At 34.2% G+C, this 15,978-nt stretch overlaps 1 protein-coding gene across 4 annotated transcripts in view; it reads left to right on the top strand.

Annotated features, from left to right (window-relative positions):
• SSBP2 (single stranded DNA binding protein 2) overlaps positions 1 to 15,978 on the top strand; it is a 258,475-nt gene that overhangs the window by 72,466 nt on the left and 170,031 nt on the right. For 2 of the 4 annotated variants that reach the window (XM_054688419.1, XM_037530499.2), the window contains exon 2: positions 11,394 to 11,466. In XM_054688419.1, coding sequence (XP_054544394.1) covers positions 11,394 to 11,466 — 73 coding nt within the window. Of the gene's footprint in view, positions 1 to 11,393; positions 11,467 to 11,949; positions 12,299 to 13,987; positions 14,136 to 15,978 lie in introns of those variants that run through there. The other 2 variants (XM_037530500.2, XM_037530502.2) reach the window with 2 other exon arrangements.

The following is a 15,978-nucleotide window of genomic DNA, read 5'->3' as shown; positions in this document are numbered from 1 at the left end:
GACATCCTTAATAAATTTACTTTAAACTTTTAAATATGTGAAAGTATTTTGTAGGCTGTAAAATACTGTAAGTATAAGTGTTATTGCCATTTCATATTCCATAGTAATAGTGTAAAATGTTTCTATTCCATATTGATATGTAGAAATGTCTGAAATATAAAATATTTTATGAAACCATTTTATTACTTTCAAATACAGAAAGAACGCTATTTTGGCCACCAGTGTTGTATACAATATAGATAATTCTTTCAGGCTATTACCCTTTCCTTAAAAATCCCCTTTTCTTCCTGCTTCCCTAATACCCAGCTTAAGTGCCATTTCCTCTATCAGAGCCCTTTCGTAAAAGTCTTTTATCTGGTATCTTTCTAATTCTAAATTCTTGTTGTTTTTGTATCTCACACCATCACACATCATATGCTCCTTTATGTTATTGGTCTTATTTTTAATTATATACTTTGTTCCATTAACAAGTCTAAAAATTACTTGAGGGTAAGATTTGTTTTTTTTTGTCTTTATGTAAGACCTAAAACAATAGGAGGAGTTTACTCTTGATGGTGATGAGCATAAGTGTTTGTAAAGTTTCTGGGGACTTTTTTGTTTCTAACATTAGATATTTAGAATTATCTTTATGCACCTAATTTGTTAAACAAATTATTGTTGTAAAGATACACTTTCTCACTACATTGCCTCTAATGCTGCATTAGTGGGTGCTAAAATGATGATTCATTGGTTCTCAGTACTTTACACAAAATAGATGCTTATGAGTTATCTAATAATGAGGTGAAAAAATGGCTTGAATGAGAAAATGGTGTAAATGTTTGAATATTTCTTAGTAGTTCTAGAAACTAGATTAAGCCTGGAGGGAAAAAACCCTGTGATTCTGATTATTTTACTATTTTACTTGGTGCTTAAAAAAAAATCCTCCAAATAATGATTTGAAAAATTACTAACATAAATTTATGCCCCCTGAAAATCAGAGTGAAAGAAATATCCTGTGATTTTCCTGAGTTGGGGCTTTCCTTTGAATACCTGTCCACTTCCTTCTATGGTATTAAGAGGTCTGGGTCCTTGTGTCTCAGTGTATTCTTCTGAAGTTTTTTTTCCTTTCTGCCCTAAGATGTAAGGATTAGAGACATTGCTGAACTTTGTTGTGATACAAACTTTTCTTGTACCAGAATTCCTTTAGGGAAAAAGGATTGTAGCACTAGACTCACTTGATGGTGCTTGTTATTGTGGATTCTCTAAATATGACAGTAAAGAGGTAGGTCCAACTAAAAACATCACCAAAAGTGTGATAAATAGATGAGTGTATAGGGGTTTGACTGGGGTTAAGACAGCTGGGACAAGGGGAAATATTTTTAAAAAGAAAGTACAGGAAATAGTAGGGAGTATGAAGTGGAAAAGGAAAGCAGATGTAAAGCTGAATAGGCCTAAATGCCAAAATGACCTGTGCAAAGATTAGAAATGAGAATTAACCGTAAGTATTTAGGAAAATATTAAGTGGCAAAGTCAGGAAGAAATTGAGTAAGTTATTTTTGTTGCTTAGTAGCCAGAGGAAAAATATTAGACCGCTATTAAGCATTTTCCACTCATTTTCTTATGGTATGTAATTTACATTATTTATAAAGATGTTTTCTTGATTATAGATTATCAAAATAACTTACTTTTAGAGTAAACTATTGTTCATCTGCATTTGAGCAAAATGTTTCATGTAGATAATAATTGACAATATACTTGGAAAGGAGATATGAACTTGTGACTAAGTTTTAAAATAATTTTTTCTTGATTCTAGAAAATTGCAAAATATGAAACACTTAGAGGAGGAAGTAAGAAGCTCCATTATGCATTATAATCACTTTTTTAACAGGGGATACTTTTTGAAAAGACCAGTTTCAGGTTCACAGCAAAATATAGTAGAAGGTGCAGAATTTTCCCATATAACCTCTGCATATGCATAGGCTCCCCCATTATCAGCATTCCATGTTAGAATGGTAACCTTATCACTCAAAATCTGTTTACATTAGGATTCGTTTGGACAAATACATAATGACATATAACCACCATTGAGGCATTGTATAAAGTGTTTTCATACCTAAAAATCCTCCATGCTCTGCCTGTTTATCCCTCTCTTTTCTCAACCCCTGGAAACTACTGGTCTTTTTACTCTCTGTGTAACAATGCCTTCGCCAGAATGTCATATGGTTGGAATCATACAATCTTTTCAGATACTTAGAATATGCATTCAAGGACCCTCCATTGCTTTTCATGAGTTGGTATATCTTTATAATGCTGAAGAATATTTTATTGTCTTGGTAGCTTTAAAGGAGAGTCCCAGTTCACCTCCTACAGGACATCTTGGTTGTTTTCAAATATTGGAAATTATGGATGAAACTGATGTAAATGACCACGTGTAAGTTTCTGAGGGTGTGTGTGGACATAAGTTTTCAATTTCTTTCAGTTTCTTTAAAAAAAAGACATACAAAGGAATGTGACTTTGGTACGGTATGGTAAGAATATTTGTAGTTTTACAAAATACTGTCAAACTGCCTTCCAAAGTATTTGTACCATTTTGCTTTTTCATCAGCTTTAAAGGAGTGTTCCAGCTCTTTTTCTGTGCTAGCACTTGTCAGAGTTTGTTGTAATTATTTTTTCACATTTTATCCTATATACTTTCATTATTTTATGTACATAATGTAAATTTATAGTTTAATGGGTTCCAAATGTAATTTAATACATTCCATAGACGTGGGCATACACGTTATTTGGTGTTTTGTTTGTTATCAGTAAACATCTGTTAAGAAAATTCTACATATAGATATTTTTGTGTAATTTATTAGGATAAATTTAAGTTTGAGTTGTACTATCAAAATTACCTGTAGGTGTATTTTCAGAATATCAAAATTCTTATTTAAGGTCACTTTTGAATTAGCTAAAATTACTCTTTTGGGATATATTTTGCAATGAAAATTTTCTGACTTTATATCTTAGTACAAATATTGGGAACTTGAATAAATATAATGTGAAGTTTAATATCACACTCATTAAAGATGCTCATTTCAAATGAACATCCTAAGAATCTCTGATCTCCTGTAATAATATTTAATATCATTCAACTGAGGTTAGCTAGCTAATCATCTTCTGGTCGTATTTATTTTAACACAAGTCAAAGAAAGGGCATTTAAGTAATTATTCAATTGATTAAATAATGGAAAAAAATAATTGAAATTGAATACAAAGATACGTGAAATTGATCATGAATGAGAACATAAATTTAACATTGTTAATTCTAAAAATGAGGTTTTACCATTACACTTATTACCTTTTGTTTTTTTAAGGAAAAATTACTTTGGATATTAGGCTGGATAAAATCTCACGTCCTTATCATTTTTAAGCTACTTAAGAATATTTGGTTAGAGGGCCTCCCCGGTGGCGCAGCGGTAGAGCGCTGGGTTGCGAAGCTGCCCGCGGCCTCTGTGGCGCCGGTTCGATCCCCGGCTGCTCCCTGGCCACCGGAGGAGGGTCCCACATGGCGCGCAGACCTCTCCTGCCGCCCGCTGCTCCCCTCAGCAGTGTACTTCAGTCCTTCTGCCTGCTCTGCTCCCCACTCTGGCTCTGGTGAATTCTTTCACCCTCCCGCGCTTCTGACTGTACCCAGTGCATGTATAAACAAAACAAACAAATAAATAAATAAATAAAATGCCTCTATTAAAAAAAAAAATCTTAAAAAAAAAAAAAGAATATTTGGTTAGAGTCACTATACCTTTGATATTCATATTTGAAAGGATAAAGATATTAATTCTGTTGTAAAACTGGTAAGTGAATATTTGAAAATGCTTTAATCTCTGTATAACTTCTGTATTTAGTCTGAATCTATAAGGTAGTGCAGAATTGATGCCTTGTGTTTAAGTTGCACATAGCTGTTAGGTAACATCTATCAATAGAAATTATACCTTAACTTTTGATGTACCACCATGATTTTGTGGCACAAAATAGTCCTTGTTTTCTCAATCTGAGAAAAATAACTCCCTACCATGGGTTTCGACTGTTACTCTTTGGTGTTGACTGACGTTATTCTAGTCTGAGTAACCAGTGGTTTCCTAACTCCATGTAAGCAATGTTTCTTTGCTTGGCCTGGTGGAGTTTCACTCCCCAAATGTGCAAAGGGACCCCTATGAAGATGGTTGGAGTTTAGTTTTTTGTGTAGCTCTTTTGTTCCACTACTTTGCCCACAAATTTCAAACTCCCTTAACCTCCCCTGAATTAGATCTCTTAATCTCAACTCGAGACCTTTGTCCTTTATTTGGGTTTCTCCCTCCCTGCACTTTTCTGAAACATGCTTTTGGGGCAGAATACTAAAATGATGATACTCAAATTAGTCCCTCCTTTTTCAGATGTTAGGTACATGCCTATACTGCCTGCTGTCCAAGTTAAAAACATTTGTATGTGCAGTTTTCTAGTTCATAGCAAGAAGAAAGTTAAGTCGTACCTACTCATTTACTTCTGTAATGGCGAAAGTAGAAATCTGGTGTCTGGTATTAATTTTGATGTTAAAACATGGAAATTGAGTCCAAGAACACTGCTGAGGTTGGTCAGCAAGTATTGAGAAGTGTTCTGGGTGGATATATGGAAAATCTAATCTCTGTAAGGGTAACACAAATGGAAGAAAAAGACTATGACTTAGACTGTGTATATCAAACTTCCATAAATAAGTGCGAGTCCCAATACAAAATGTAGTCTTCAAACTGGATGGAAGTGGAGTAAGTAGTAGTATTAAGTGTACCCAGTACTTTAGAGTATGTAGCTTAGCTAGACAATAGAATGCAAGCTTTTGTTAAATTCTATGAATAACCATATTTCTACAAACTGTTGACTTAGTATTTTTATTCTCATTTTTATACCACAGCCCTTTCATTTTCTCCTAAATTGATAGTAATCATTTTAATTGTGAACTTGCCTGTCTGTATAAGGCAGATGTTTCTAAGCACACCAAATAATTTAATCCCAAATCCATACTCCCAGCATTGCTTGTCTACAGTATGTGTATTCAAATGAAATATCAACAAAGTAATATATTTTTATTCCTCAGCTGTCCAATTGTTAAATTTTCCAGTCATGTCCCTATTTTAACTGATGCAATTATTCCTGCCCTAGAACATTTAATGCTTAGTTTAGTATCTTCAGTATCTGTATGTAAAACAGATAGCTACTTTAAAACTGATATTTAGAATATAAAATATAATCTTCTAAAATTTGTTCAAAATAAATATTGGGTATTAGTATAATTTTGTGGTTGCATAGACACCATTTTTTGACACAGTTTTTTAGCTTCACTATTACTAGTGATGAAGAACTTTAAAAAGAAAGTGTTAGAAACTGACTTCTAATTTTTCACACCTCCTTAGCACCAGGTTGTAAACTCTGTTGAAAGTTTGATTGGACTGATAATGTTTCACTGCTAATAACTGCTTACAGTCCCATGAGTACTCTTCCTGTGGCTGTTAGGTTCTCCTTGCTACTCATTAGCTAGCTGTGATCCAGTTAACTATTGACATTTAATCTCTGAGGAGTCACATTTGGACACTCATGCGCTGTTGGTCTACCCTGGAATTATACAGTGGCTCAGGAATAAGAGATCTCTTTCGAGATCCAACATGAGTCTAAAAAACCATTCAGAGAACTTAATCTGTTCTAAATGCTCTATATCAGGAATCTCTGAGTACTGATACTGAATTTAAGGACCAAAGATGAGGAGTGGATTTGGGTGAGAATTTGGATAGATAGTATTCATCAGTGCTAAAGTGCACTAGCTAGACCTTACTTTCTAAAAGACCCTTCTTTTAGCCCTCTGTCTTTGTATAACTTCTTCCCTAATCTTGATTTGTTTTCCTTTTAAAAGAAAAATAAAGAGAGGGAGGTTAGTGTCTTTTGAGGATTTGTTTTATTAAAAATAACAGTTAAACCAAATCTGCTCACAACTAAATGAATTTATTTCAAAATAAAAATCACCCTTTGTATAGGGATTTGGCATCAGTGTGAAGGAATTGTTTTGATAACATCTATGTTGTTAAACAATGTAGTAATTTATTGAGAGACTAAATCTTAAGGATACTGAGAGGATGCTAAAATAGTACTAAAATAAGTATCCAAGGGGATGTTTTACATTTGTCCTTTGAATGCTGTGAATGGGAGAAACTAAAAGATCCTATAAATGCCTAATCACTGTTCTGAGGGAAGCATGCATGCATTCATTCATTCATTCATTCATTCAACAACATGTTTTCAGTACTTATTTTCAGTGCTAGAGATAAACAAGACAAAGTGCACTTTAGAAATTGATGTCAACAGAAATTAGGAACAGCTGGGTTTGAAATTACTATCAACTCTGTTTTCTCTCCAATTTGTATATATAGTAAGCTAGCCAAAATAATTTCATTAATTTTTATTCTTTTTGAGGTATCATTTGTTTACAGTGCTCTATGTGGTTTAGAGGTATAGGATGGCCTCCTTCAGGTGTATGTTACCACACCACACCACACCACATCTACCACCAAAAGAATTTAAGATTATAAATGGGGATCCATTAATTCAAAGGTTTCATGTTTATTTGCATCTTTTTCCTTGCTGACTGTAAAAAAGATGGTAAAATGCTAATAAAACCAATTTTCATCATTGGAGTTTGGGAAGGATATATGTTTTATTAAATAGCTGCTTTCTCTAGCTTTTCCATTTTAATACTAGATATATTTTTGAATATTAAAGGATGGCTTGCAAACTGCAGCTTCTTTACCATACAGTAGATAGAGTGAAAAGTAGATGTAGGACATTATGGTCCAGCTGAAAGACATAGCCACTTATTGGTAGTTTGACTTTTTTATTGTGTAGATGTTTACATGAGAATTTATGGAGAGTTCATAACTGTCTATCTCATAGAAGTATTGAGAGGCATAATTAAATGTAATCCACAAGTGACACACTATAAAACATATTCCTAAAAAATTGATATATATTAAACTATACATTATTATAACTAGCATGTATAATGTAAAAGAATCTGGATGAATCTTGTTCACAAGATTAAAAGATCCTTTCTGTGATATCAACAGTCTTATCTACTTGAACTGTTCTATAAGATCAGATTTTAAAAATTAGGCCATTTTTATAAGGTGACTTGTGAAATAATGAGCTGCTTTATATAGACATATGCACACATTACATAGATATTGGCATTATGGATGTGTATGTAGAAAGAGTTGGAATTTGGCTCTGAACTATAGGCAGTGTTCATCTCTTGTGTGTAGTTTAGAAAATGTGTTTGTAAATTAACAGTGCAGTCTTAGAAACCATCTATTTTTATATCTTGTTCATAGTTGCTTATTTTCTATTTCCTTTGGAGAAAGAAATTTAATCTCAAATTGGATAGCAAGGTTATAGAAATAATTGAGTGAAATAAGTTCTTTACTCCTTTCCCAGAATGTAAAGTCCTTTCATTTACAAAGGTAGTTGAAAAATTGCTGTAATTAGATTCTTAATGAAACTATCTGTTGTAGATGCCTTATTAGTTAAACACTTAATCTATCCGAGTACTTTTGCATGATACTTATTGGCAAGCATGTAATAGAATTCATTCTGTAAATGGTAAAAATTTAAGTTTCTCTCTTATGTATTGTACTTTTCAGAAGTTAAATTTTAAACAATTTTATTTGGTGGTCCGGTAATGCCATTTTTTCTGATTTTAAAGACTTGAACAGAGAAAAGTAACCTAAGTGCTAATTGAATGAATATATCTAAATTCTCTATTTTAACATGAATTGAATTAATGTAAAATATTTTACTACAAAATAACCAGCTTCCTTTTTAATTATGTTTTGTTTTCCAGATTCTTTAGTTAAAAATGCATGAATATTAGGCTTTTCTACATTGAGGGTAATTTCTTTAGATTGCACATCCTATTTTCTCAGTTTATCATTACTTGAATTTGAGTTTTGAAGGGGACAATTTAAATTGTATCTTTGCTGCAGGGGGGCCTTGCTGTCCCAGCCAGATAAGACACTGGCAAGCAGCGAAGCTAAAGGGCCTCACACTGTGGGGCTGAAGGTAAAGGGCCTCACATCATGGGGCTGAAGATTCCTTGTGCCTCACACCGTGGGGCTGAAGATCTAACATCCCTGTATTTTTTGTTCTTGGTCATGAAAAGAGAAAAATTTCCCAGAAAGTACATTAGGCAATAAATTATATGCATCAGTATACTGCAAATAAATGGCATGGAAAATTATCTGTTTAGAAATTAGTTATTAAACAATTTGGCCCACTTGACAATGGGAAACAATTTATTGTACATGCCTGACAAGCAATCCAGTGCAACAATTATAGTAACTCCTTCTTTTGCTTTTTTAGAAGTTTCCTTTTTATTTAGAAGTTTCTTAGGAAAGTTTTTAAATAAAGTTAACTGTGTTAAGAAGTTTCTAGGTAGAAAAAATTTCTGATAGCTGAGTAGCAGCTGGTCTCCAGCTGAAGGCCATATGAATGAAATAGTCTTTTGATGCTTAGGCTTTAGCTGATAGGGATGTACTTGCGGCTATCAACTGTCTTAGGTAATTGTCTAGCTGAAATAGTAAGTTTTAGTGTAAGGTTTGGTTTTTTATCTATTAAACTTGAAGGCTACCGTCTAGCTGGGTCCCATAGGAGCCAGTAGTTCATGGGAATAAAATACACTAATTGTTTCTGTTTTACACATGATAATGTATTTTTTTTTTCTGCTTACTAAAAATGAATAAAGACCTGCTGAGTCTCTCGGCAGAAGATACTTGCACCTCATCGAGTGTCAGTGTCTCCTCACTACCTCATCCCCTTCCGAACCTCAGCCCTTAAGTTTCAGCCCCTTACAGGTCGCCTAGGCTGTCTCATCTTTTCAGGAACCCCTGACACGACATTTTGCTGGAGGCTGGTCCCCGGCATATCTTAAATTTTTTTTCTGCAACTCTAAAATGTTTATTAATTCCATTCCAGTTATATACATTTAAAATTAAAAAATCCATGTTTGTTAGAATCTTATGCAAAATAAAGAGTATTTCCACCCAAGTGGTGGTTATTTATTTTTTTGATAGATTAAAGTAGACCTTTCTACTTCCAAATTATTTGAGGCTTTGAATTCTTTTTTTTTTTTTTTAAAGAGGCATGAATTTTTATTTATTTATTTATTTGTTTGTTTGTTTGTTTATACATGCACTGGGTACAGTCAGAAGCGCGGGAGGGTGAGAGAATTCACCAGAGCCAGAGCGGGGAGCAGAGCAGGCAGAAGGACCGAAGTACACTGCTGAGGGGAGCAGCGGGCGGCAGGAGAGGTCTGTGCGCCATGCGGGACCCTCCTCTGGTGGCCGGGGAGCAGCCGGGGATCGACCCAGCGCTCAACCGCTACGCCACCGGGGAGGCCCGAGGCTTTGAATTCTTGAAGCATGGATTAAACAACCAGAACTGGAGATTGATAGAATTTAAGTTTAAATTGTGATGTTTTACCATTGTTGGTTGTGTGTATGTGTCCTCAGGGACAGTGACTGTAGTATGCATCCCCTGTGTAGGAAATATGTAATTATAATTTTGAAAACAGTGGTCAGTGGGGGTTAGTTTTTCCTCTGTGTTTTTTCCTTTTTAGTCTGTACCTTTACGGGCCTATGGAGTGAAGAAGACTCTGAACTGTATCAGATATGTACTGCCTTTTTGACTTTGGTTTCCTTCTAGAATTGTTGATCATGATTTTGTTAACTATCATTGATCTACAGTGGAAAATCAGATTGAGTTCACAGTGTCTGCAGGGAAAATTCATAAATATTCTCGTTCAAGAAATTTGCATTCATGGTCAGTGAATCATGTCATAGTGTTGGGATTAGTTAGTAGAAGGAAAGGGCATGTGGGGGGATATGTGTGTTTGAAGAGTATGTGATAAGAATCACCAGTAGGGTTTGTTTTAAACTACAGGAATTTTCCAATTCCTGCATCCCATGTGATATACTATGGAGATGAAACACACTGGCATACCCCTACCAAAAGCAGCATGTCATATCCCTCCCATGTGTTGGGAGAGAAAATTGGTTATGAAGCACTAATCTAGAAAGTGTCATTCAATTTAAAGAGGTTAGGAGCTGTTTTTAAATTACATAACATACTGTCAATGACAAACTTTTTATCTGTGAGTAACTTTGACAGATGTCTATTCTCTCATGGTACTTAGTAACTATTAGTAACTACAGAATAATTCTCATTTTCAGTGTTTGGCAATTTTAGAATGGGGAAAGATTAAGTGGACAGAGCAACTGAACTTGTATAGGCTTTCTCATTTTATCATAAATGCCTGTGTTTTCATGAAAATGAGGAAACTACTCATTTTTACAAATCCCATCGATCTTTAATAATCATGAACTTGTCAAGAGAAGTGGCGTAGCTATACAGAATTGTGGTTATTGTTACATTGTTTTGTTTACTGTAAACGTGGTACAATATTGGTAAATACAGCATAGTAGAAATTGAACTATTTTGAGTGCTATCTGGGCATCAGTCCAAGATGTCATTAAAAATACTGCCTCAGACTAATTTGGGCTTATGAATAATATTTTGTTAACAGCTCAAGTGAAATTGAGCCACATGGTGTGGCTTAAAAATTCTGACTCTACAAGATAATGAAAGTACTATCAGTATATGCTGTATACTTAATATTCTAGATTTGAGCGATAAATTTATATGTAGTTGTATGTTAACCTTTTAACTGTAAGCACCCAAATGGTTAATATGACCTGATACCTTTACAGTTTACTTAATGATGTAGTTTGCTGTTTATCTGAATGCCTTATAAAATATTTTTGGTTTAACAGTCAAACCTAGAGAACAAGGAGAAATTGCTGAACAAATACTAAAATGGAAATCCAACATTCATTTTGGCAATGTGGATGTACAAATAGCTAGGATTTATGCTAGCATTCACCAAAAAGACTGGCAGGCATGCATTTTTAAAGAAATCCAATAAGTTCATTTATTCTTACTAGTGAAAATTAATAATTATACCTTAAAATACATTATGGAGATTATTAATGTTTGGTTATAAATCATGTATTATATTATGCATAACAAAGGGAATTAGGTTATGATAAGCGAGTGGTCCCAAGACAAAAATCTATTTAGTTGTTTCTTGCCAAGAAATGATGCATATTTGTCTTTTTCTTTGTAATTAGTTTAAGTGCTTATTGAACATACATATATAGACTCCTATTGAAAGGATATGTGGAAGACATGATTTTCCATCACTGTTAGTGTGTAAAATATTTTCTAATGAAAAGGCTTATGTATTATGTGAAGGATGAATTTAAATATGCCTCTTCTCAACAAATACTGTATTTGTTTTCCAGGTTAGCACTCTACGTATATGAGTATCTGCTCCATGTAGGAGCTCAGAAATCGGCCCAAACATTTTTATCAGAGGTATGTTTTATATATTTTCTGCATTGGATTTTAATATTTATATAAGTGAATGAAAAATAGACTAACAATTATTTGGAAAAAAATGAAACTATAGAGTGAATTTTCAGTTATCAAGTACATAATATGGTATTTGTAGTTTATTTGTAAGCATTTTTAGTGCCCCCCTCCCATTTCCAGCCAGTAACCTCCTGTTCAACTTCCCAGCCATTTCCTGCCCTTAGAAATGAAAACTAATATTGTCTTGGCAAAGATTAATCAAGAATGCAAATTTTCTCTTAAAAAAAGACAAATACTACCATATCTCTAGTTCCCACAATATCCTATTTTGGCATTATCCATAATTTTGGAAAAGTGTGGTTTTTGCTTGTTTTTATTTTGTATGGATAATAGTATGGATAATTGATGACTAAATTTTCATAATTTTATTTCAATTTTTTGTTTCTTCCTACTTTTCTAACTCACATTTAAAATTTTTTTTTACAGTGATACTTTGTCTTCTTCAATTTATATAATGATGAGGATGAGGAGGATTTTATTGAGTTCAGTTATATGCCAAACATATATGGAGAGAAAACAATAGTAGTAGTAATAATTCTCTTATGGTGATAATAATAATTATTTTATTATCATTATTCTATACCCTAGACAGTTTATTGAACTTTTATTTGGAGGAAGTATAGTATAGTGGATAAGAGCATTTGCTTTGGGACCAGATGTCGGGTTCTACATCTTCCTTATTCAGTTTTCTTAAATATGAAAAGATGATTGTGATACTTTAAATTGTGCTGAGGTTTAAATGCTTAGAATCGGACCTGGCATCTCCTGGCGTGTGGTAAGTGCTTGTGTTATTTTCAGAGTTCTTGATCAGTTCGTCTCTATTCATGTAGTCTTTTTCTTAAGAATGTAGGTATAGATCTGCATCCTATGTGTATGCATGTGTTCCAAGTATATGTCATTTGCATGACCCTCAATCTTCTTGTCTTCTGGGGTTACCTTTTCTATCAAAATGACTCCAGTTCTAATCCCTGCTAGTGTAGCTTGTCTCAAATCCTCTCTAACATCTCTGGGCCTTACTGAGAAAAGGGGAGGGAAGCTTAGGGTTCTCATGTTGTAATTTCTTACTGCTTCTAAATATTACAGCACAATTGCTTACAGCTGCTACCTTTTCTTTACCTGAAGATTTCTGTTTTCCTCATAGCCTCCAAGCTCCTCTAAGTCATTGCTCTTATATCAAAAGGTTCTTAGTGAAGGTTGGGGGATAACTGAAGACTTTCAAGCATTATATAGTATAGGCAACTTGAATATTAGCCATAACTGTCCTTAAGTTCTCTGGTCTCCTCGCCACAGAGCGTTTCTCACTAGCTGTTTCCTGAGAGCCTTGTTTGCCTTCTATCTTGCTGACTCCTTATAAACTTTTCCATTTTCTCCTTTCCTGAATTTCCCAGATGGCCCAAATTCTTTCTGAGAGACTATCAGCAACCTCCTAAATTCTTTTATTTTATTTTATTTTGTAGGCTATTAAATATAAATACTGTCAAACCATTTCTAGGGACCTCTGCCTTTTGGAATCAAACAATAAAAACAAAAGTAGAAGGGATCAAAGTATTTTCTCAATCACAGGTATCCTCTTTAAGAGAACTACTGCCTGCCCTTAAAGCAAAGTGGCACTATTCAGTATAACTTTCTGTGGTTATACTGCTCTCTAATCTGTGCTATCTGTTTAACTATTGAAATGTGGATAGTGCACATTTACAATAGGCAAAACCTGGAAGCAACCCAAATGCCCAAAAATAGATGACTGGATCAAGAAGATGTCATATATATATATACATATGTGTGTATATAGATATATATATACACACATATACATACACACACACACATATATATATATATACACACAATGGAGTATTATTCAGCAATCAAAAAAGATAAACTCATGCCATTTGCAGCAACGTGGATGGAGCTAGAAGGAATTATACTCGGTGAAATAAGCCAGAAGGAAAAAGAAAAATATCGCATGTTTTCACTTATAGCAGGAATATAGGGGAACCAAATAAGGCATCAGTATAAAAAAATAGTACAAAACACAACAAAGCAAAAATAGTTATAAATCAGAGACATACTACAAGGGAGGAGGAGGGAGAGGGATCAGAGGGAGGAAGGGAGGGAGGAGCACAGGGGACTGAGGTGATGGTGAATGGGTGCATTGGTGAAGGAAATTCTATGCAGACGACATCTGAGGGGGTGGGGGAAGCAAACATTGTTTAAAAATAAACAATGTTGTAAAAAATTAAAAGAAATAATTTTTTTAAAATGTGGCTAGTGCAACTGGAGAACATTCAGTTGACTTAATTTTAAATATGAAGAACCACATGTGGCTAGTGGATACCATATTGAATAGCAATGTTTTAAATAATCTCTTCAAAATGCAATAAGATTTTTCTTCATTTTTACATATATTTACTTTAATTTTGAATTAAATGTAATTTTTTAAACTTTGTTTTCTTATCACATTTAGTTTAATGTACTTCTATACATGGAAGCACCCATATTTCCAGACATGAAAGATAGGAGAAAATTACTGGTGACATAAGGCTATATCTAAGCCAGAAATTTCATCTAGAACAAACATGTGCATAGATATACAGGTTCTTTTTAATACAGAGGTAACTTTCTTCTTTTATGGTATTAATTTTTTTTTTTTAAAAAATATTGTTTTCAAAAGATAGGCAAGGATTAGGGATACTTTGAAAAGTTTGGAGCCCATTAGCTCCATACTTGCTGCTGTGCTGTTGGAGAAACTATTGAAGTAGGCCCCATGTTGACAAGCCTAGACCTTCCAAAAAGGTGCCACTGACGTTCCAGAATTGCTTTTCCCTGCTGATGTTGCTGCTGCTGCAGTCAGCAACTACTTCACTTTGGGAGCCAGAGTCAGAAGCTTATTCTTCTTCTGCCTTTTGATCTCCTGTTAGTGATTTCTGGTGGCAGAACTTTGTAGGAAAGCAGGTGGTAAGGAGTCTGGAAAAGGTCATTTTCAGACTTATAGCACCAAGTATAGAATGGAGCATAAGAAAATGGTTGGGGCTGAGACATAGTAGATAAATCACCTGTATACCTCGCTGAAAGCAAATGATGATGAAAAGCTAAGTTTATAATTTGTGTGTGTATGTGTATTATTTTTCTTTGTTTATACAAATGTTAGTTTATATATTTGTATTTTTTAAAAAGATTTATTTATTTATTTATACAAGCACTGGGTACAGTGAGAAGCATGGGAGGAGGGTGAGAGAATTCACCAGAGCCAGAGCGGGGAACAGAACAGGCAGACTGATGAAATACACTGCTGAGGGGAGCAGCGGGCGTGGCAGGAGAGGTCTGTCGCGCCTTGTGGGACCCTGGCAGGCGGCCGGGGATCGAACTGGTGCTGCAGAGGCTGCAGGCAGCTTCACAGCCCAGCGCTCAACTGCTGCGCCACCAGGGGAGGCCCTATATTTGTATTTTTTAAGGCACAATTGACATGTACCATTCTGTTAGTTTATGGTAGGCAATATAATGATTCTATATCTGTAAATTTTGTGAAATGATCACAAGTCCAGTTAACATCCATTCCCATAAACAGTTACAAAAATTTTTTTTCTTGTGATGAGGACTTAAGATCTACTCTTTAATAATTTGGAAATATGCAATGCAGCATTATTAATTATAATCACCATGCTATACAATACATCCCCATGACATTTATTTTATAACTGGAAGTTGTTACCTTTTGACTTCCTTAACCCATTTGACCCTAACGTAATTTATTATACACACTGTCTTGTGTTTTGATTTTTGTCTTATTTGATTTTGGAAATCATTTTATATGACTTATGAAACCTCAAAATTCTCTTTAATGCTTGTAGAGTATTTCATTTTATGTTTGTCACAATATATGGACATTTAGGTTGTTTTCCATTTATGGTTTTTATAGTTAAAAACCATGCTTCAGTGAAAACTATCATATATGTATACTTACATACAAACACATACTCTTTCTCTCTCGACCATACTGATAGGCTAGATTCCTAGAAGAATTGCTCTATCAGAATATATGCATTTGTAATTTATAATTATCATTTATAAGACATATGGCATGTCTTTCCACTGCTGACATACCTTTTATGTATGATTCAATGTTTGATTCTGTATTTGTGTAGAAAGGCTGAAAACACTAGATCATGTGACAGAGACACAGTATAATGACAGATGAGAACTAAGGCAGTGGGAGTAGGGACTTGAGGTTTGCAAGAAAAGTAGAATTCAGCTTTTAGTTGGGCAAATGATGGAGGGAAAAAAGTGGGTGGATGATTAGAGAGAAAAAGCTCTAAGGCTAGGAAATACACATGGGGGACTGGGATAATAGAAGAAGAAAAAGAGAACAGAAAGGGACAATTTGTTTGTATAAATGTCACTCACACATCTAAGGAAGCCTGAAGTCCATGGAACATGATAGAATAGAAAGGGTCTCTT

Source organism: Talpa occidentalis, unplaced genomic scaffold (assembly GCF_014898055.3).
Source record: "Talpa occidentalis isolate TD23 unplaced genomic scaffold, MPIMG_talOcc4v2.1 talOcc4.6, whole genome shotgun sequence".
Classification (NCBI taxonomy): domain Eukaryota; kingdom Metazoa; phylum Chordata; class Mammalia; order Eulipotyphla; family Talpidae; genus Talpa; species Talpa occidentalis.
The sequence above is the reverse complement of the archived record's forward strand: the minus strand, read 5'-3'. Positions and strand labels throughout refer to the sequence as shown.